This window comes from Rhinopithecus roxellana, chromosome 10 (assembly GCF_007565055.1).
Source record: "Rhinopithecus roxellana isolate Shanxi Qingling chromosome 10, ASM756505v1, whole genome shotgun sequence".
Lineage (NCBI taxonomy): Eukaryota > Metazoa > Chordata > Mammalia > Primates > Cercopithecidae > Rhinopithecus > Rhinopithecus roxellana.
In genome coordinates, this window is record NC_044558.1 from 134,211,879 (window position 1) to 134,233,994 (window position 22,116).

Consider the following 22,116-nt stretch of genomic DNA (forward strand, 5'->3'; position numbering starts at 1 on the left):
AGAGTGTGAAAACACATTCCCTGAGATGATCCAGCAAAGCTACTCCTAGGAAAATACTCTATTAGGAATGTGCCATGGTACTCTGGTAAAGCTGATGGAACCTCCCAGAAAAACGATTTACTATCTACTTTCATAATTGAAGGCAATGAGGCTAGCCTCCATGGTCCCAGACACCAGGCTGGCATCCACAGATCCAGCCTTCAGGAACACCACTGTGGACCCAAGTTCTAACCTGGCTCCCACAGGTTCGGGCTTAAGGCCCACCCAGCACCTGGCAAGTTGTGTAGAGCCAGGCTTCAGGTCAGGCCCCATGGTTATAGATTTCAGGTCCACCCCCATGGACCTAAGTGCCAAGCAAGCCCAGTGGACCAAGGCTCCAGGCCCAACCCCATAGACTCAAGCACCAGACCAATATACCTACTGACCCAGGCACCAGGCCAGCCTGCTCAAGGACTCTATCAGCAATCCTGCCTGATAAATCCACCAGACAGTTCACCAAGAATCTCTGGACGGGATGACTGGTGAAGGACTTTCCTTGCTGAAGTTAGTTAAGACTAGACTAGACACTTAATTCTTGAAATGTGCAGACAGCAACACAAGGTCACAAAAATCACAAATAATCAGGGAAACACAAAATCACCAACAAGAAACAAAACAAAGCAACAGTGACTGACCCTAAAGAAATGGAGATCTAAACATTTTCTGATAAAGAGGTCAAACCAATCTTCTTTAAAAAGTTCAGTGAGGCTGGGCATGGTGCCTTATGCCTGTAATTCCCAACACTTTGGAAGTGGAGGTGAGAGAATCACTTGAGGCCAGAAGTTTGAGACCAGCCTGGACAACACAGTAAGAACACATTTATACAGAAAACTTTTCAAAAATTAGCCGGGCATAGTGGCACATGCCTGTAGTTCTAGCTACTCAGGAGGCTGAGGCAGGAGGATCACTTTAGTCTGGGGATTCAAGGCTGCACTGAACTATGATCATGCCACCATACTTCAGCCTGGGCAACAGAGCAAGATCCTGTCTCTAAAAAAGCAGTTCAGTAAACTATAAGATCTCAGACTGACAACCAAACAAAAATCAGGAAAACAATTACACAAAATTAGAAGTTCAACAAAGAAACAGAAGCCATAAAAAGAACTAAATAGAAATTCTGGAGCTAAAGAATACAATGTCTTAACTTAAAAATTCCATAAAGGGCTTTAAGAGCAGATTTGATCAAGCTGCAGAAGGTGAGCTCAAAGGCAGGTCATTTGAAACTAGTCAGTCAGAGAAACATGAGAAAAAAAGAATTTAAAAAGACTGAAAAAAGCCTACATGAGTATAGGATATCATCAAGAGAACCGATATAGGAATTACGTACAAGGTCCCAGAAGGAATAGAGAAAGAAAAGGGGGCAGAACAGTTATTTAAAGAAATAATAATAGAACACTTCCCTAATTTGGACAGGAAATGAACATTCAGATTCCTGAATTCCAAATAACACTAAATAGATTAACTATAAAGAGATCTTCACTAAAACACATTAAATCATTCTCAAAAGTCAAAGTGAATTTTGAAAGCAGCAACAGAGAAGCAACTCATCACAATTAAGAAAACTTACATAAGACTATCAGCAGATTTCTCAGCAGAAACCTTGCAGGCCAGGAGACAGTGGGATGATATATTTAAAGTGCTGAAAGAAAGGACTGCCAACTAAGACTATTACACTCAGCAAGAGTCTCCTTCAGAAATGAGGGAATGATAAGGACTAGATTTCAAGTGATATCTCATTACAGTTTTTATTTGCATTTTTCCTGACATTTAATGATGTTGAGCATCTTTCCATGTGTTTAATGACCATTTTTATGTATTTTTTGAGAAATATCTATTCAGATCATTTGCCCATTTTTCAATTGGGTTGCCTTTTGTTGTCTTTTTATTATTGATTTTTAAAAGTTCTTTATATATTCTAGATTCAAGTCCCTCACCAGATAAATTATTTGGAAATATCTTCTCCCTTTCCTTGGACTGCATTTCCACTTTGTTGATGGTGTCCTTTAAAGCACAAGAGTTTTTAATTTTTATGAAGTCCAGTTTATCCATTTTTGTCTGTTGTCGCCTATGGTTTGGTGTTGTATCTAAGAAATCACTTCCTAACCCAACGTCATGCAGATTTACTCCTATGCTTGCTTCTAATTGTCATATAGTTTTAGTTCTTACACTGAAGTCTATGATCCACTTTGAGAGAAGAAAAAAAGGTAAAATTGAGGCAATATAGGGTAATTTGTGTTCTATAGCACTAGAAAGTGCAAACCACTGAAAACATTAGCTAGTACTATGTATATATGCATGTGCATGTGTGTGTATATACAATATATATCATACATACTTTTAATTATTATTTTTTTCCTCCTATAATAAGCCTAGGTTTTTTTTCCTTCCAAATGGCAAAGGGAAAGCAAGGCTGCCAGTCCCCCAGTCATTCCTTCTTTCCTTTTTTGTTCTCACTGCTACAAGCTTTCTTGTGCTTTCCTTGATGGCCCTGCAGCAGGCCAGCCTCCTTTTGAGCCTGGAGTTTGTTAAAGTTCTTCACATGCAGCATCAAGTATTGCAGTTCAAGTTAAAGCAAATTCTTATACTTGTGTCTTTCCTCTAGTGTAGGCAATATCTGGCTGCCAATGCCCACCTCTGTCTGGAACTCTGACCTGCCTCTGCTCCCTCCAGAGGTTCACAGCGGCTTCACACAGGTGGCAAATAAATAAAGTTCTGAGCCTAGGGCAGGAAACTCTTTCAATATAGAAACTTGACTTGAACCTTTCTCTAGAAGCTTAGAAAAAGCATGTATGTATGTGTGAAAAACCTGGACTTTTTTCTAAAGGTAAAATTGATGTATCACCACTGAAAACATTTTGGAAAATCAAAAGACTATAAAGAAAATGTCACACCTCTTTTCATGCCACAGAGTTAAACATGATTATCATTTTGTTATGTATCTTTAGAGAGACAAATTTGCCAAAGTGTACACTTACACATGCATATATATTTTAGATAACCAGAAATGTATTATATACACAGTTCCACATGAAGTCTCTTTTCCATTTCACATTTTGTAATGTCATTAAATATTGCCTGAAAACATTAATTCCCTCCTAGAATAAATTACGATGCATTAAATCTTTTTCCTTTTATATATTTGTTTCTTCCATTATAAATAATCCTGCGATAAACATCTCATCTCATATGTTTCTTAACATATGTTTGATTCAACATTATTTATACTTATCAAGTCAATCATTGACAAATATCCTGCTATAAGCTCAGTGGTAGGGATACAATGTGGGCCCTCAGAAAGCTCACAGAAAATAGGCTTTCTCTTGCTCCCTTATTTCATGCTGCCTCCTTGGTATACCCGCTGATTTCCTGATTTCTAATTACTTTCCCTGACCATGGTTCTTACCTAATCCTTGCCTATCTACTGCTTTTAACATGTGCCTTTTCCCTATAGCTGAACTAAGCTTATGGATATCTAGTGTAGATGACAGGTTGATGTGTGCAGCAAACCACTATGGCACATGTATACCTATGTAATACTGCACATTCTGCACATGTATCCCAGAACTTAAAGTATTAAAAAAAAAAATCTCCTGTTTCCTGACTGGTCCTCTAGCAAGCATTTCTCAAACTTTTTGGTCACAGGACCCTATCACACTCTTAAAAATTATTAAGGACCCATATCTGGGTATTTAATTATGCAGATATAATCAGCGTTCAAGTTGCATAACTTGTGAGGCATCCTACAACAATTTGTAACTGCACTTGTGTTTCATGCAGCCTGTCTAAACAGAAACAGAAGGACAAATGTCCACAGCCCTATTTCTAAACAGAGCTGAAGCAAGGACAAATGTCCACAGTCCTATTTCTAAACAGACCTGAAGCTTCTGCTCTTTCAAAAATGCTAGTAAAAACCATTTTTAGGGTTCTTCCAAGATAGGACACTCTCTAGGTAAGTGTGTTATCCTCCAGTTCTTCACGGCCCTTCAGTCTCTGTAAGTTTGACCACCTCCAAGTCATCCAGTAGAACACACACACACACACACATACACACACACACACACACACACCAATCTCAGTCATATAGTAAAACATTACAGAAGCACCAGGACTCAGTGGGTTCCTGGGAGCCATCACTTTCATCTTCAGGCCATAAGTCTCTCTTACAGGGGTGCCAGCTAAAGGGCAAGCAAGGCTCCAGGAGAACAAGGGTGAGTCAGTGGTGCCTTGCCAACTGAGACTTGATCTCTATTCATGTGGGCTGCTCTATTGGGTTATTATCCACCTTATTCTTTAAAAGACAATTTCTAAACCACTTCCAAGCATTTGTAAAACAAACACTGCCACCCACCAGCAATGTTTGCTTTATTCTGAAATTGCCGTATTTACCTTGAAAACCACAAACTGTAAACAAGGGCACCTGTTCAGAGAAGATCTTCAAACTGCTCACTCACTAAATCAACACCTGGGAAGGAAAGGCAGTTGACTTAGGCTTGAATACACAGTGTACAAATCAATCTTTTATCTAAAACTCTTGGTGGTAGCTTGAATAAGTTAATGATTATTAAGATTATGGAGCAACACAGAGACTTCCATAAACAAAATATAACTTTTGTTAATCTGTTTAATACTCAGAAGAGAGAAAAACAAGTAAGGCCCGCCTACCAATATTAATATTAATATTAATGCACACATATTTCCACATAAAATAATAAATATGTATATAATACCCTCCTTCTCAGTGGAGACACTTTATACTAGAGAATAGGTAAAAAGGGAACTGATTTGATATTTTAATATGCCTAATACATGACACAAGAGAAGAGCAGATGGGGGAATGGTTTACTTAAAAACAGCTATATTTAATTGATGAAAAGTATTTTGAGTGAGTCAAAGTTTCATTTCCACAAACAGTCCATGCTTCTCACCACAGCATGTTCCTAGAAATACATTATCAAAAGAATGCATTTTCCAAGGGAAATTCTACTGGTGTAACATGATTGGGAATAACTTCCTGAAGAATACAAACTTAATAATGAATATAGCATAGATAGAAATACTCTAACTCTATAACCTCCACAACATTTAGGAGAGCAACATCCTATAAAAATGATTAAAATGTACTCTGTTGTACTATTATAAGGATCATCCTTTTCTCCAAAAGTAGATCTGTATCATATAAATATCTGAAGACTTCACCAAGGACCTTCCTATATGGGTTGAGAGAGGCAAGGACTGAATAAATAAGGTCTTTCTCCATCTTCCCACACAGCCAGCCTTAGAGGTGAAAAAAGTCACAGAACTGTAGACTGGGGAGGCTTATTCTTTTTTCAGTGAAGTCAAGAGGGTATTTCTGGGTCAACTGAGCTTCTAACTAACCCCACAAACTGGTCATGCTATTTCATACCTCTGTGCCTCAGCCAGAAACGCCTCTTTCTCCATCATCCCCTCCTCTCTGCCTGGTTAACAACTGGCCATTCTTCCTCTGAATTCCAAAGCCAATCACAATTCTCTTCTCTGTTTCTACAGTCTCTTGGGTTTAAAGACAGTATAGTTGGTAGTTAAGGGTCTAGATTTCAATCACAACTTTGCTTGTTTCCTCCTAGATGGATGACAAGGAACAAGTTACTTAACTTCTCTGTGCCTCAGCTTCCTCATCTATAAAATGAGCTATGATAGAGAATGTTACTCTTCCTCCCACCCCATATCCATTCTTTTCTTCCTTTAGGTAGTTTTAGGTTGGCACATGGCCAGTCCACTAACCACCATGTTCCTCAGGCTCCTTGCAGCAACATGGAGTCAAGTTTATTAGTTTCCTGTGACTGCCACAACAAATCAACACAAAATCGGTGGCTTAAAACAACAGCAATTGACACTCTCATAGTTCTAGAGGCCAAAAGTCTAAAGTCAAGGTGTAGACAGAGCCATGTTCCCTCTGAAGGCTCTAGGAGAAAATTCTCATTTGCCTCTTCCAGCTTCTGGTGGCTCGAAGTCCTCCTCAGCTTATGGCAGCAAAAGTTCTTTTCTCACTGTGTCTTTATGTGGTCTTCTGTGTGTGCCTTCTATTCGTATGTCTTGTACAAGGATATATAAGATCTAGAATCCACCTGGGTAATCCAAGGTGATCTCATCTCAAGATGCTTAATTTAATTTGCATAGACCATTCTTCCTAATAACGTCACACTTTTAGTGCCCAGATATTATATAAAAAGACATTATACATAAAGACATGGACATGTAGGTTACAGGGCCACCACTCGATTCAATAAGCTACATGACTATGAGATATGAGTGAGAGTAATTTATAAAATTCCAGGAGCCCTCCTGAAGAAAGAATCTACTTTCCTTGTATTCCCTTTACCCCCTTTCTACCAACTAGGAAATGCTGACTACTGGAACAACCTTGGAAGCCACGTGCTGAGAATGACAGAGTTGCCAAGATGGTCCTGGACCACTCACCTAGGGACTATTAGATGAAAGAGAAATACATTTCTACTACATAGAGAAGTCATTGTGGGTTGTTTATTTTTTTTGTTTGTTGTGTTTTTGTTTTTTGCTTTTTTTAGACAGAGTCTCACTCTGTCACCCAGGCTGGAGTGCAGTGGCGCCATCTCAGCTCACTGCAAGCTCCGCCTCCCAGGTTCACGCCATTCTCCTGCCTCAGCCTCCTGAGTAGGTGGGACTAGAGGTGCCCACCACCACACCCGGCTAATTTTTTGTAGTTTTTAGTAGAGACAGGGTTTCACCGTGTTAGCCAGGATGGTCTCAATCTCCTGACCTCGTGATCCTCCTGCTTGGCCTCCCAAAGTGCTGGGATTATAGGCGTGAGCCACCACGCCCAGCCTGTTTGTTTGTTTTTTGGGCTTTGGGGGCATTTATGTCACAGCACTTTATCTAATATATGGAGATAATATTTAATAATAATATATACCTCATATTGCTGCAAAAGATTAAATGCATTAATAGAATATAAAGCAGCTGGAACATTACCTGACATGTAGTAAGAACTAAATAAATATTAGTTATTTACAGCAGTGGTACCCTTGTCACATTTCCTTGTCATTGATTTACTGTGTAACACCTGCAGAAGGTCGAACGGATTAGGACAAAGGCTTGGCACTTTCATCTCAGTATTATACTCAAAAGAATACTAAACACTCCATTATTGTTTAAAGAAGAAATGCAACTGAACTTGGCACACCAAACATCATCCTAGGAACTAATTTCTCATAAAGATGCATATTGGGCCCAACAAGTCTACCTGTCCTTCCCCACAGGCACAGATCTTTCAGGCCAAATGCCATCTTAATTAAGAAGCTTTCCTCATCACTCGAAACAGGAAATTAAAATCTTCATCCTCCCACAACACATCATTGTATCTTTTGATTTAGCCCTTATCACTTTCTACCTTGTGTTATATTACATATATGTATCTTATCTTCCTCATTAGATTATAAATTCCTTGAGAGCAGCATTCGTTTCTGACTCGTCTGAGCTGTAGCAACTACTTCATACACTGCACTGCACATGGTCTATATTCCATAAATCTGCTACATGTATCCAAGATCTTTTTTTTCTTTTTTTTTTTTTACTTTAAGTTCTGGGACACATGTGGAGAACATGCAGGTTTGTTATATAGATGCACATGTGCCATGGTGGTTTGCTGCACCTATTGACCCGTCATCTATGTTTTAAGCTCCGCATGCATTAGGTATTTGTCCTAATAGTCTCCTTTCCCTTGTTCCCCACCTCTAAAGAGGCCCCGGTATGTGATTTTCCCCTCCCTGTGTCCATGTGTTCTCACTGTTCAACTCCCACTTATGAGTGAGAACATGCGGTGTTTGGTTTTCTGTTCCTGTGTTAGTTTGCTGAGAATGATGGCTTCCAGCTTCATCCATTCCCTGGAAAGGACATGAACTCATGCTTTTTCATGGCTGCCCAAGATCTTACAGTGTTGAAAAACAAGCCTACCTTCCCACCTACCACCTATGTGACTTAAGCATGCTGCTTCTCTAAAGTATGGTTTCCACATTTGTAAAACAAGGCTATTCAGGATTAAGCAGGCTAACATGGAGAAAGGCTGTTATAAGCACTCAAAGTTAAGAATTTTAATATTTAGGACTTTCTATTCTTGAATAGTCTTGGCTGTTAAAATACTCACAGAAAAAAAAAAGATATTTATTCAGCACTCACTAAGAATTTAGACACGCAACTCACTTCATATACACCACGAGAAGGGAGATTTTTACACGTGAGCCTGCAGCTCAGGAAAATTAACCCCAGGACACAGGATGGTAAGTAAGGGAACTGGAGAGCTGTTCTTACCCCACTATACCACATGCACCACGATTGTTCGTTTTCTGCCCATCAGTTCCTATTCTGAAGAGAGAGAATTGAATCTCACAATTAAAGCCACATATCACTCAAAATTCACACATTGTTCATAACTCAGAGACACAATTAATTGTGTGAGTGCTGCCTTAAACAGTGGTTCATGAGACTTCCAAAACAGTCCTACTATCACTCAGAACCACAGCAACTTCCCTCTTCCCAATATGGAGACTACAGTATTTTAAAGCATAAGCACTTTTACAATCCTGACTAGCTTTGACAGGAGAGGCAAAGAGGCAAAGCAATATGTTCTCATTTCATCCTTTGGCCCTTCTCCGAAACCTCATGGAGGAGAATCAACTTATTATCCAATTTGCACTGCCACTTAAGAGTTTAATAATATGACATTAGCAGTAAGGGTTATAAACAGGATGACTCACCACAAACATACAGGATAAACATAGCAACAACATTCAACTGGAGAGTTTTAATGATTTTTTTTTTCTTTTAGTATAAAGCATGTAACTCCTGACTTGGAAATCCACTGCAATTTTCTGAACTTCTTTGAGTAGCGGCAAATTACAAACTACTAAAAACATCTTCACTTAACACATGGAGAAGTTTTTGTCTTCTGTTATTTACACTAAAGATTTGTTAGAATCAGCCGGGCCCGGTGGCTCAAGCCTGTAATCCTAGCACTTTGGGAGGCCGAGACGGGCGGATCACGAGGTCAGGAGATCAAGACCATCCTAGCTAACATGGTGAAACCCCGTCTCTACTAAAAAATACAAAAAATCTAGCTGGGCGGCCGGGCGCGGTGGCTCAAGCCTGTAATCCCAGCACTTTGGGAGGCCGAGACGGGCGGATCACAAGGTCAGGAGATCGAGACCATCCTGGCTAACACGGTGAAACCCCGTCTCTACTAAAAAATACAAAAAACTAGCCGGGCGAGGTGGCGGGCGCCTGTAGTCCCAGCTACTCGGGAGGCTGAGGCAGGAGAATGGCGTGAACCCGGGAGGCGGAGCTTGCAGTGAGCTGAGATCCGGCCACTGCACTCCAGCCTGGGCGACAGAGCAAGACTCCATCTCAAAAAAAAAAAAAAAAAAAGATTTGTTAGAATCCATACTGACACCTGTGAACTTAAATCTAAAGGTGTAGAATTTAAGACTATAACAAACTAATAGGTCTACACCTTGCTTTAACATAAAACAACTAGTCAAACAACTATGTTACATGCTAGATAGTGGTAAGACACTGAAAAAGCATCTGGAGACAGAACTGAAACTATATTGCCTTTAAAAATTATAGTTCTTAGCCTGGGTGTGGTGGCTCATGCCTCTAATTCCAGCACTTTGGAAGGCTGAGGTGAAAGGATCATTTGAGGCCAGGAGTTCGAAACCAGCCTGGTCAACATAGTGAAACCTTGTTTATAGAAAAATTAATTAATTAATTCTTTTCTAGAACTTTATTCATTAATTCAACAAAAATTAAGTCAGCACCAACAATATGCTAAACACTGTGTTTGATCTTGGTGACTGAGCAGAGCACAAGGCTAACACAGTCCTGACCCTCATACAGTTTACAGTCTAATCACAGGTCTTTCAATTAAAGAAACAGAGAAAATTCTGACAATCCACAAGAATGTGAACATGTGTCCTCTGGCCCAAGTTCACCAACAAGTGTAGTAGGCCATTTCCAACATGCAAACAGCTTCCTATCTCAACTTCCTGGATCTCTCTTTTTCTCTGCATGAGAGTCTCCCTGCCACGTGAAGAAACAGTAGGAACAGTGCAGAAGCGTATTGTGGAACGAAATGACAACACCCTCTGATGCAAACCAAAACCTTTGGTGGATGGAAGTTGGCCCCAGCCTTCCTGTCCTGGGGTAGGAGGTTCTAAGGCATGTTCTGCATGGATTCTCAGAGGCCCCACGGGACTGAGCTTCAGTTGCTTCCACCAGGATTGAGGTTCACTAATGCACACCGTGTTGCCTTTCCTTCCTTTCACCCCATTCTCCCCCAAGTCCTCATCTGTGCTTCCTGGGATCACCTCCCAAATAGATTACCTCTACCAAGTCTTCCAGGATCTGATCCACAGGTACCCCAACTTATACTATCCTAATCTATTTCTCCTCAGATATATTCAATAACACCAGAATAACATGAAATGAGATTATCACAATACGTACCTTTTATTAACTTTACAAATTTCAAGATGTCATGAGGTTTGGAATTAGAATAAATAATTTGAATGAGAGTTAAGATTTTTTAAAAAAAGAATAAAACACAGTTTATTAGGCTAAAACAAACCTAGAACAATGAGCCAATGCAATAAGGTGAAAAGTAACAGGTTCTCCACTTGATTCCAAAGAACCAATCACACAGCACAGGAGGAACGAAACAGAATCCAGAGATGCAAATGAAAAAGCATCAGGAGTCTGGGTTGACTAAAAGCACAAGGAGAGTCAGGGACTCTGGTCCAAGATTCTTGGGCCAAGATTCTTGGGCTGTGTGATGGTTAATATTAAGTGTCAACCTGACTGGATTGAAGGATGCAAAGTATTGATCTTGGGTATGTCTGTGAGGGTATTGCCAAAGGAGATTAACATTTGAGTCAGTGGGCTGGGAAAAGCAGATCCACCCTTAATCTGGCCAGGCACCATCTAATCAGCTGCCAGCACGGCCAGAATATAAAGCAGGTAGAAAAACCTGAAAGGCTAAACTGAATTAGCCTCCCAGCCTACATCTTTCTCCTATGCTGTATGCTTCTTCAGCTTTGGGACTCGGACTGGCTTCCTTGCTCCTCAGCTTGCTGATGGCCTATTGCGGGACCCTGTGATCGTGTGAGTCAATACTACTTAATAAACTCCCCTTTACATATACATACATATGAGATATGAGTGAGAGTAATTTATAAAATTCCAGGATATATATATATCCTATTAGTTCTGTTCCTCTACAGAACCCTGACTAATACAGATTTTGGTACCAGGAGTGGTTCTAGAGGAATAGAATATTAAGGATGGAGTTCTTTAATTGGTTTTGGGGTTTCTGGAGCTGGCTGCTTAACATGATTAGACCCAAAAATGCTAAGGATTCTACTTCTACTAGTATGGAGAACACTGATAGTCCTTAGCGTGAACTGTTTACAGAGTTATGCAAAATAAATGCATTTGACACTCCTGACTCACCACTCATGAGAAGCAAGGAGTTTAGTGACTCTGTACATAATACCTTTGATCATATGTAGAAAACCAAGGAACCTAATGAAGTTGGTTGGTTGCTCCTAAGTTCACCGGACAAAGTGATGAAAGAAAATAAGGAACTCAGGGATTCTAACTCCTGGCTTCAGAAGCAGCTACTGAGCCTCAAATCTGCTAAGACTGTCCTGAGTAAGAGTCTTACCTCCTGTAGAGAAAGAGCTGAAACTGTAGAAAAATAGACACAAGCTCTTATCATGCAAGTGGCTGACCTGCAACAAAAAGTGCATGCACAGCCTTGCCAGGTATCTACTGCTAAAATGAGGGCATTGACTGGAAAAGAACGGGACCCTGCAACTAGGAATGGGGGTGTGTGGGAGGACGCTGATGAAGCTGGGGACACTGAGCTTGTAAACTCTGATGAACCATGTTTGCCAGAAGAAACATCTTCCCCATCCCCAGTAGTGGCAACATCCCTTCCCCAACTCACGTTGCCACCAACCTTTCCACCTTTGTCTGAGTAGATAAACCCTGCACTGCCTGAAGCAACAGTGAAGGCTCCCCTGAGGCAGTTGCCAGGCAAGATAATGTAGATTCTCCTCAGGAGCCATCCTCAACACCCCTGTTTGCTTCTAGACCTATAACTAGACTAAAGTCCTGGCAGGCCCCTAGAGGTGAGGTTCAGAGTGAGACCCATGAGGAGGTGCACTACGCTCGAAAAGAATTGCTTGAGTTTTCTAATTTATATTAGCAGAAATCTGGAGAAAATACATGGGAATAGATATTAAGGGTATGGAATAATGGTGGAAGGAACACAGAGTTGGATCAGGCTGAATTTATTGATTTGGGCCCACTAAGTAGGGACTCTGCATTTAATGTTGCAGCTCAGGGCAGACAGAGGTTTGTCCTCACTTAAATAGACACTTACTACAGATATGGGTTTGCCTATCCTGCACACAATGCTTCTGCCAAGACTACCATCTGTGGACTCATGGAAAGCCTTATCTACCATCATGGTATTCCACGCAACATTGCCACTGACCAATGCATTCACTTTACGGCTAAAGAAGTGCGACAGTGGACTCATGCTCATGGAATTTACTGGTCTTACTATGTTTCCCATCATCCTAAAGCAGCTGGGTTGACAGAACAGTGGAATGACCTTTTGAAGTCACAATTACAATGCCAACTAGGTGACAATACTTTGCAGGGTTGGGGCAAAGTTCTCCAGAAAGCTGTATATGTTCTGAATCAGCGTCCAATATATGGTACTGTTTCTCTCACAGCCAGGATTCACGGGTCCAGGAATCAAGGGGTGGAAATGGAAGAGGCACCACTCACTACCACCTGCAGTGATCCACTAACAAAATTTTTGCTTTCTGTTCATTCGAATATTATGTTCTGCTGGCCTAGAGGTCTTAGTTCCAGGGGAAGGAACACTGCCACTAGGGCACACAGCAACAATTCCATTAAACTGGAAGTTAAGATTGCCACCTGGACACTTTGGGTTCCTCTTACCTTTAAGTCAACGGCTAAGAAGGGAGTTATAGTGTTAGCTGGGGTGACTGACCAAGGCTATCAAGATGAAATCAGTCTACTACTCCACAATGGAAGTAAGGAAGAGTATGCAGGAAATACAGGAGATCCCTTGGGGCATCTGTTAGTATTACCATGCCTGAAACTGTAGAAAAATAGACACAAGCTCTTATCATGCAAGTGGCTGACCTGCAACAAAAAGTGCATGCACAGCCTTGCCAGGTATCTACTGCTAAAATGAGGGCATTGACTGGAAAAGGAACGGGACCCTGCAACTAGGAATGGGGGTGTGTGGAGACGCTGATGAAGCTGGGGACACTGAGCTTGTAAACTCTGATGAACCATGTTTGCCAGAAGAAACATCTTCCCCATCCCCAGTAGTGGCAACATCCCTTCCCCAACTCACGTTGCCACCAACCTTTCCACCTTGTCTGAGTAGATAACCCTGCACTGCTGAAGCAACAGTGAAGGCTCCCCTGAGGCAGTGCCAGGCAAGATAATGTAGATTCTCCTCAGGAGCCATCCTCAACACCCCTGTTTGCTTCTAGACCTATAACTAGACTAAAGTCCTGGCAGGCCCCTAGAGGTGAGGTTCAGAGTGAGACCATGAGGAGGTGCACTACGCTCGAAAAGAATTGCTTGAGTTTTCTAATTTATATTAGCAGAAATCTGGAGAAAATACATGGGAATAGATATTAAGGGTATGGAATAATGGTGGAAGGAACACAGAGTTGGATCAGGCTGAATTTATTGATTTGGGCCCACTAAGTAGGGACTCTGCATTTAATGTTGCAGCTCAGGGCAGACAGAGGTTTGTCCTCACTTAAATAGACACTTACTACAGATATGGGTTTGCCTATCCTGCACACAATGCTTCTGCCAAGACTACCATCTGTGGACTCATGGAAAGCCTTATCTACCATCATGGTATTCCACGCAACATTGCCACTGACCAATGCATTCACTTTACGGCTAAAGAAGTGCGACAGTGGACTCATGCTCATGGAATTTACTGGTCTTACTATGTTTCCCATCATCCTAAAGCAGCTGGGTTGACAGAACAGTGGAATGACCTTTTGAAGTCACAATTACAATGCCAACTAGGTGACAATACTTTGCAGGGTTGGGGCAAAGTTCTCCAGAAAGCTGTATATGTTCTGAATCAGCGTCCAATATATGGTACTGTTTCTCTCACAGCCAGGATTCACGGGTCCAGGAATCAAGGGGTGGAAATGGAAGAGGCACCACTCACTACCACCTGCAGTGATCCACTAACAAAATTTTTGCTTTCTGTTCATTCGAATATTATGTTCTGCTGGCCTAGAGGTCTTAGTTCCAGGGGAAGGAACACTGCCACTAGGGCACACAGCAACAATTCCATTAAACTGGAAGTTAAGATTGCCACCTGGACACTTTGGGTTCCTCTTACCTTTAAGTCAACGGCTAAGAAGGGAGTTATAGTGTTAGCTGGGGTGACTGACCAAGGCTATCAAGATGAAATCAGTCTACTACTCCACAATGGAAGTAAGGAAGAGTATGCAGGAAATACAGGAGATCCCTTGGGGCATCTGTTAGTATTACCATGCCCTGTGATTAAGCTCAATGAGAAACTACAACAGCCCAATTCAGGCAGGATTACAAATGGCCCAGACCCTTCAGGAATGAAGGTTTGGGTCACTTCACCAGGGAAAAAACCACGACCCGCTGAGGTGCTTGCTGAAGGCAAAAGGAATACAGAATGGAGAATGGGTTGTAGAAGAAGGTAGTCATTAGTACCAGTTATGACCACATGATTAGTTGCAAAAATTAGGATTGTAATTGCCATGATTATTTCCTCCTTCTTTTGCTAAAAACATATTTTTAGCATGTACATATATGTATAAACTTGTACTAAGAAAATATCTTCATTTTATTCTCTTTTTCCTTTATTATGTGGCATAAGATTTATTGACTTTACATCAGCATTTAAATATTGTTAACTTTATGTGATAGTATTTGGATCGGGGATTGGTGCATTTCCAGTTGTACAAAGGATAGTTATATCACATCAGGCATAATTATGACCTTATTACTGTCTTTATTTGAAGATTGTGTATGATCTCAGGAGATGTTTATAGGTTCAAGTTGACAAGGGGTGGACTTGTGACAGTTAATACTGAGTGTCAACTTGATTGGATTAAAGTGATCAACTTGATTGCAAAGTATTGATCCTGGGTGTGTCTGTGAGGGTGCTGCCAAAGGAGATTAACATCTGAGTCAGTGGGCTAGGAAACGTAGACCCACCCTTAATCTGGGTGGGCACCATCTAATCGGCTGCCAGCACGACCAGAATATAAAGTGGCAGAAAAATGTGAAAAGACTAGACTGGCTTAGCCTCCCAGCCTACATCTTTCTCCTGTGCTGGATGCTTCCTGCCCTCAAAGTTCTTCAGCTTTGGGACTCGGATGGCCTATTGTGGGACCCTGTGATCACGCGAGTTAATACTACTTACATATATATATAAATATATATATACACACACACAGAAAGAGAGAGAAAGAGAAAGATCCTATTAGTTCTTAATAGGTCCTTAATAAACTCATATATGTAACATAAACTCTCCTTTATATCCTATTATCCTATTATACAGAACTATATCCTATTAGTTCTGTCCCTATTAGAGAACCCTGACTAAAGAGGCTGCAAGTGTGGCAGCCAAAAATGAGAGGAGTTCTCATTAGACAAAACTCAAATGCACTATGTTCAGTTCTTTCTACACAGCTCAGAATTAAATAGACAAACAGGAGCCTAACCATAACACAAACAAAGTAGTATAATGAAGACAGAAAAATCCCTAAAGAATTTGTATCTGGCAACAGTTAAAAGAACTGAAAAAAAAAAAAAAGTAAGACTAGAAGAAAAGATTCACAGGAATATGGTCATTCTAAAGAAATACTTAAAGGGCTATTGTGTGGAAAAAGGATTAGATTCAATCCATGTGGCTTTATAAGACTAACAGGTAGAATTTATAGGTTGGACTAATTCAATAGATAGTATGGCACAGTGGTTAAAAACAAACAGTTCTAGAGTCATAGAACGTGGTTTAAGCCCCAGTCCTACCACTAAGGAGCTCAGCAACTTTAAGACGGTTGCATAACTTCTTTTTACTTACTTTCTCCACTGCAAAATTAGGATAGCAATAATTTCTATTTCATGTGATGACTAAATAATAATGCACAGGAAGCCTCAAGTACAGTGTAGTATGTATTACATATTCAATAAATCTTAGCTGATTTCAAATCTGAAATAGTTTCAGTCTTCGACAACAACAACTGAAAGTATTCTAACACCAAACCTGAAGAAATTCCATAGAGCAATTGTTAAGCTGGTGGAGCAAACATTCATCATAGGCTGAGCGTGGGAAATCACTGTGTTAGACAAGCTTGACATGTTCGACTCCATACAAAGTCAAAGCAACTGCCTAGCAAGAACACACTTTGGTTTATGCATGTGAGTGTGCAACCTCCATGAGCAGAGGCAAAATTTTAGGTCTAGCCTTCAAAGGGCTTCCCTGAATTATTTGAAGAAAATGAACTGAGTTAAAGCAGAGATTTTGCCCATTTTCCCCCAAGTCCCTAATTTTTACTACCTGCTTTAGTGTTCATTGCACAGCAAAGAAATTCTCTATATTAGTTCCAATTCCTGAAGCATTCTGACTTATTACTTCAAAATGACTGATTGTTGTTTGCTAGAAGTGGCCCCAAGGTAGGCGTGGTACATTATTAAATAGTCAAGTGACAAATGATCAGAGAATCTCAGAACTGGAAACTTCAAGACCAAATGGCCCAACACTGGGAAATACCTAATTAACCAAGAGAAGGGGCTGTCTTCTCTTCCCTCCATCCTCCAGGAAATGGTCCCTGGGTTCTCCACTACTTCCATCTTTTATCACCCTGATGGTAAGAGAGGGACATAAACCTCTCTTTAAGTTGATTTAGGTTGACTTCTCCTAAAAGAAATGGCACATACATAAATATGCAGACTTTTAGAAAAATAATACTAAGAAGAGTTTTCTAGAGAAGGGGGAGAAGGGTAGAAAGGAACAGGAAAAAGCAAAAGAATATAAAATCAAAAATTAAAATAACTGCCTTTATTAAAGGGAAGAGGATTAAATTGTATATCAAAAAATAAGACCTGTGATGAACTCTGTTGGTATTATATGCCCTCTGGTATGATGCAGAGAGAAGAGCACATAACCTCTGTGATAGTCTCAAAATTTTAACTCCAGTCCAACCATGACAAAAGCATCAGACAGACACACAAGGCACATTCTATAAAATACCTAGCTAGTACTCTTCAAAAGTATCAAGATCATGAAAAACCAGGGAAGACTAAGACCGGGTCACAGAATAAAGCAGACTAAGGAGACACAATGACTAAATGCAACACACGATCATGGATGGGATCAGGAACAGGAAAAGGACTTTAGTGGAAAAGCTGGTGAAATACGACTAAAGTCTGGAATGCAGTCAGTAGTAATGTACAAATGGTAAATTCTTAGTTTAGACTAATGTCCCCAGTGAGATGCAAATAACAGGGGAAACAGAGTGGAAGAGAATTATCTGTAGGTTTTCACAACTCTTCGGTACAGCTACATTTATTCCAATGTTTACAGTTTCTCTTTTTAAAATGGAGAATATTTGATCATTAAAGAAATTTTACTCACATAAGAAAAAGCTACTATGTTTCTGTTAATATCAATCTATTGTATGGTTTCTACAGAAAAATGGCTGTCCACCAGGTTTGAAATAACCCTTTGGAAATTGTTTATTTGGTAAAACTTAGTTTCCACTGTTCACAAGTGAGGTAATGTGACACAGTCAAAAGAACATTTCACTGTGGAACTTGGTTGCCACAGTCAAAAAAATTGGAGTTTTACTAGATTTACTTTTAATTGCCTACTGGCTCTAAAATGTTATGATTCACTTGAACAAATTATAGCATGAGTATGAAAAACAAAAATCTTTTAAAATTAATTTGAGAATATCATGTGTCTGGCTGAGGCAAGAGGAACTGAGGTACAGCTGAACTGTTGATATGCTATTGTTTCTTCACCTTATCTAAAAAGTAACAATAAGGGAGGGTGCTCAGGAAACTTGGCAGGGGAGTCTGGAAATGCTAGGATGGTGATTCTGGGAGGCAAATCTATGAAACAGCAATGGCTTTTAAAGCCAAAAAAAAAAAAAAAAAAAAAAAATGGGGGAAATATATTCATGCAGAGAATGGCCTAAGGCAAGAGCCGTAAAGACAAGCCATGCAAAAGGATGAGGCATTTGGTCAGGCACTGTCTGCTCCTTACTGTTAAGAAGTCCAGGGCAGAGGCAAGCCCAGTTCAGGGAATTCTTTGAGAATCCAGCTGCATAAACAATGCATCATGGAAGAAAGGCTGGGGCTTTAAGATAAGAGAGAACCCTGAGTTCCCAATAGGAAAGAACCCTCCTTTTCCAATGATGAGTGTAGTAACATAAATGGTTTAATCTAACACTGGAGGTAGAAAATGAGAGTAAACCAGCAAGGATAATGACCTCAATGACTGGATTACGGGAAAAGCCAGCCTTTCACCAGAAGGATGGAGTGTCTGAAAAAGTGATTCATGCTCTGAACCAGTGCCCAGTGAATAATATGAGACCAAGTATCTGCATATAATTACCCAGTGGGTACAGAGCTGTTACCCCAGGTTCCCTTAAACACTCTAAAATAATCTTTGCAAATTTAAAACAATTCACGTCACTGTGGATTGAAAGAGGAAAAGAAGAAAGGCACCCATGAAGCGTAAATGTTTGTCTTTGAAAGATTAATTCTCCCTGACCAACAGAGGAGTAAGGCTGCCCAGGCTCATGCCTGTGAAATGTGGGCACCCCTGGAAACCAAGTTTTATCACATGATCCCAGAAAAAGTTTGGGTGTCTCATCCAAAAGCACCTAATGGCTATTTTGGGGGATACAGACTATGGGCAGAGAACTATGCCTGGAAAACACAAAAAGAAGTAAATAAAATCCTGCTCTTGGAGAGGCAATAATGTAAGGGTTGAGTCAAATATGCTTAATAGAAATGCATTATGCCTTTCTATCATAAGGTAACTATCCTTTTTTTATTCACTTATTTATTTATTTTTGAGATGGAGTTTCACTTTTGTTGCCCAGGCTGGAGTGCAGTGGCGCGATCTCAGCTCACTGCAACCTCTGCCTCCCAGGTTCAAGTGATTCTCCCACCTCAGCCTCCTGAGTAGCTGGGATTACAAGCATGAGCCACCACGCCCAGCTAATTTTGCATTTTTAGCAGAGACAGGGTTTTTCCATGTTGGTCAGGCTGGTCTCGAGCTCCCGACCTCAGGCGATCCACCCACCTCGGCCTCCCAAAGTGCTGAGATTACAGGTGTGAGCCACCGTGCCCGGCCCATTTGTATAATGACTTAAAATGCTTTTATATTTATTCTCTGGAAATATTTCAGGGCTCACAAAACCTTGTGTGGTAGTCATTGTTCTTGTTATTAACCACTTCTACTCCCATTAGCCAATGACAGAGTTCCTCTGAGGCTCAAAGCAGGCAGGTGACCTACTTAAGATGACACAGCCAGCAAGCAGTACAGTCAAAACCTGAACCTCATGCTTTTTCCTGCTACAAATACAGATTTGTTGTCCCAGTTTGCTTTTAGAGTTTTTCTTTGTCTTTAATACCCTACAGTTCACCAAAGAGTGTCTAGCGGTAGATGTGGTTGTATTTACCATCACTGTGCTGAACTCAGTGTGCCTCTTCCACCTGGAGAAGAGTGTTTTTCCTCAGTTTAGCAAGTTCTCACCCACATTCCTTCACATATGGCCTCTATCCCAGTCTCCCTAGTCTTTTCTTCTAGAATTCAGTTAGATACTGTGGGAACTTCTCAGCCTGTCCTCCAAGCTTTTCATGACTCATCCAAATTTTCCTTCTTTGTATCTCTCTGTGCTACATTCTGGGTAGTTTCCTCACACCTCTCCTCCAGAGCCCTAATTCTCTCCTCATCTTTACACAATGTGCTAGCTCATTCTTTTCAGAATCTACCTTTATTCACACTATCTGTCCTTCCATTAGGGTTTCTCTACCCTCTTATCTTTTGGGTCATTTCACACACACTTCCTGCATTGTCTCTGGCAGGTTGTTCCTACATGTCACCCTCAAGGTAGCTTCATTCTAAGTCCATCCTCAGTGGAAACTGTTTACCGCAGGAAGACCTCACTTGCCCAGGTTTAGGAGAGTATCCCTACTGAGTGGTTTTGCAGGTGTTTCCAGTGGGTAGTTTGTCTTCCACATTCTGTCTTACGCAAATTTCTCGACTTGGGGAGAAATCTGGATCTCTTATAAAGTGACCAATTTACCTCAAAGGACATTTTTTGTGCACGTCAGTTTCTCTGCAAGGATCTCAGTCTAGAGAAAATGAAATAAATAAAATATTCCCATAAGAGATAGTGTAAACCCAGAGAGTAAAACATGGTAAACATTAACCCAATGCTAATTGTCTCCCTTTTCCATTGCAGTAAGCAGCAATCTTCACTTGGGCTGGTGGCTCTGAGAATCCCTCCGTCTCTCTCCAGTTTTTAATCCTTCATTAAGGCCGTATTTTACCATTATGAGAAAGAATGGTTATACACTGTTCAAAATAAATGCTGTTTTAAAATTATTTTCATTATTATAAGTATGTATCAATTATGAAATTGATTTGGGCAAGCTTTTAATGACTAGTTTTAGCTTTCTGTGATTATAGATTCCATTAATGCTCCTTTTGTAAGAGTTGAGTTACAATCAATCTCTTACTAGGATCAGTTTCTCATTTGAGGAAATTATCAAGCTATTTCTAAAATTATACTTAGGGGTTCTAAGACAATTGTCAGTTATTACACACCATCAAAACTGCTATTTTAAAAAGTAAGCTAACACATCATTGCCACACTCCTGGAGAGTTTACAAAGATAAATTAAAAAGCTAACAATGAAACACTATAACATTTATAACTGTCAGAGAAGTATATAAATAAATACTGTTCAGCTGCATTTACTGGCTTGACAAGTAGCCTTTCACAGTTAATTACCAAGATTTCCTTTTAACAGATAGACCATTGTCTGGCAAAACAAAAATTAAAACTATTCTTTCATTGCAAATCCCTCAATATGTAAAAGAAAAACAATGGAAAAATTGTTGAAAGAATTTTCAGTGAACATATTTATATCTGAAAGTTTCACATTGAATAAAGTTTTAACATTACTTACTTTGAGACACAAAAATAATCCTCCCTTTTAGCTCATACAATAAAAAAAAATATGTATTTCTTACCTCTGAACTTCTTGGGAGGGTTGGCAAGGTCCCCGGCCTCTGGGTGCACCACACATCTGTCATCCACTAACCTAGAAGGAAAAGCATGTTTACATTGTTAACATCCTTGTCATATTCATAAATCGTAGACTGCACATGGATATTGCATAAATATTTACCAAAAGTTTTATTTAATACCTTTCTTCACTAAGTAATTTTTTAACAATCATGGGTCTGTAAAAAGATTTGGTTGTAGAGATATTAATTAAAGCCTGGTTTATGAAACTGAAACATAGGAAACATTGTTAAGTAGTAGGAAACTAGTTAGATAACTCATGACATGGAACACTGTAGAGCTGTTTAAAACTACATTAAACAAAATGCACTGGCCTGCAAAATATTTACAGTATGTTGTGAATGTAGTGGTAACCAATCAATAAGATATATGTATGCTTAAACACACACACACGCACTTCTACACATACATATATAAGAAATGGAACACAGCAAAATATTAAGAGTGGTCAGATTACCCACAGTTTTTATTTTCCTGCCATTTTTTTTTTTTTTTTTTTTCCTGCGTGTATGTATGCTTTACAGGGAATGTGTAAGCTTATGAGATCAGGCTTCTGGAGTGCCCATAGAGTAGGTGGTTATGCCTTCCTGGCCTGCATTCAATCTCTGGCTTGGCCA

The 22,116-nt window shown here is 40.1% G+C and overlaps 1 protein-coding gene across 1 annotated transcript in view; it reads right to left on the reverse strand.

Moving 5' to 3' along the window:
• ITPR2 (inositol 1,4,5-trisphosphate receptor type 2) overlaps positions 1-22,116 on the reverse strand; it is a 493,060-nt gene that overhangs the window by 427,842 nt on the left and 43,102 nt on the right. The window contains exon 2 of the mRNA XM_010379849.2: positions 21,445-21,515. Within this exon, the coding sequence (XP_010378151.1) occupies positions 21,445-21,515 (71 nt within the window). The remainder of the gene's footprint in view (positions 1-21,444; positions 21,516-22,116) is intronic.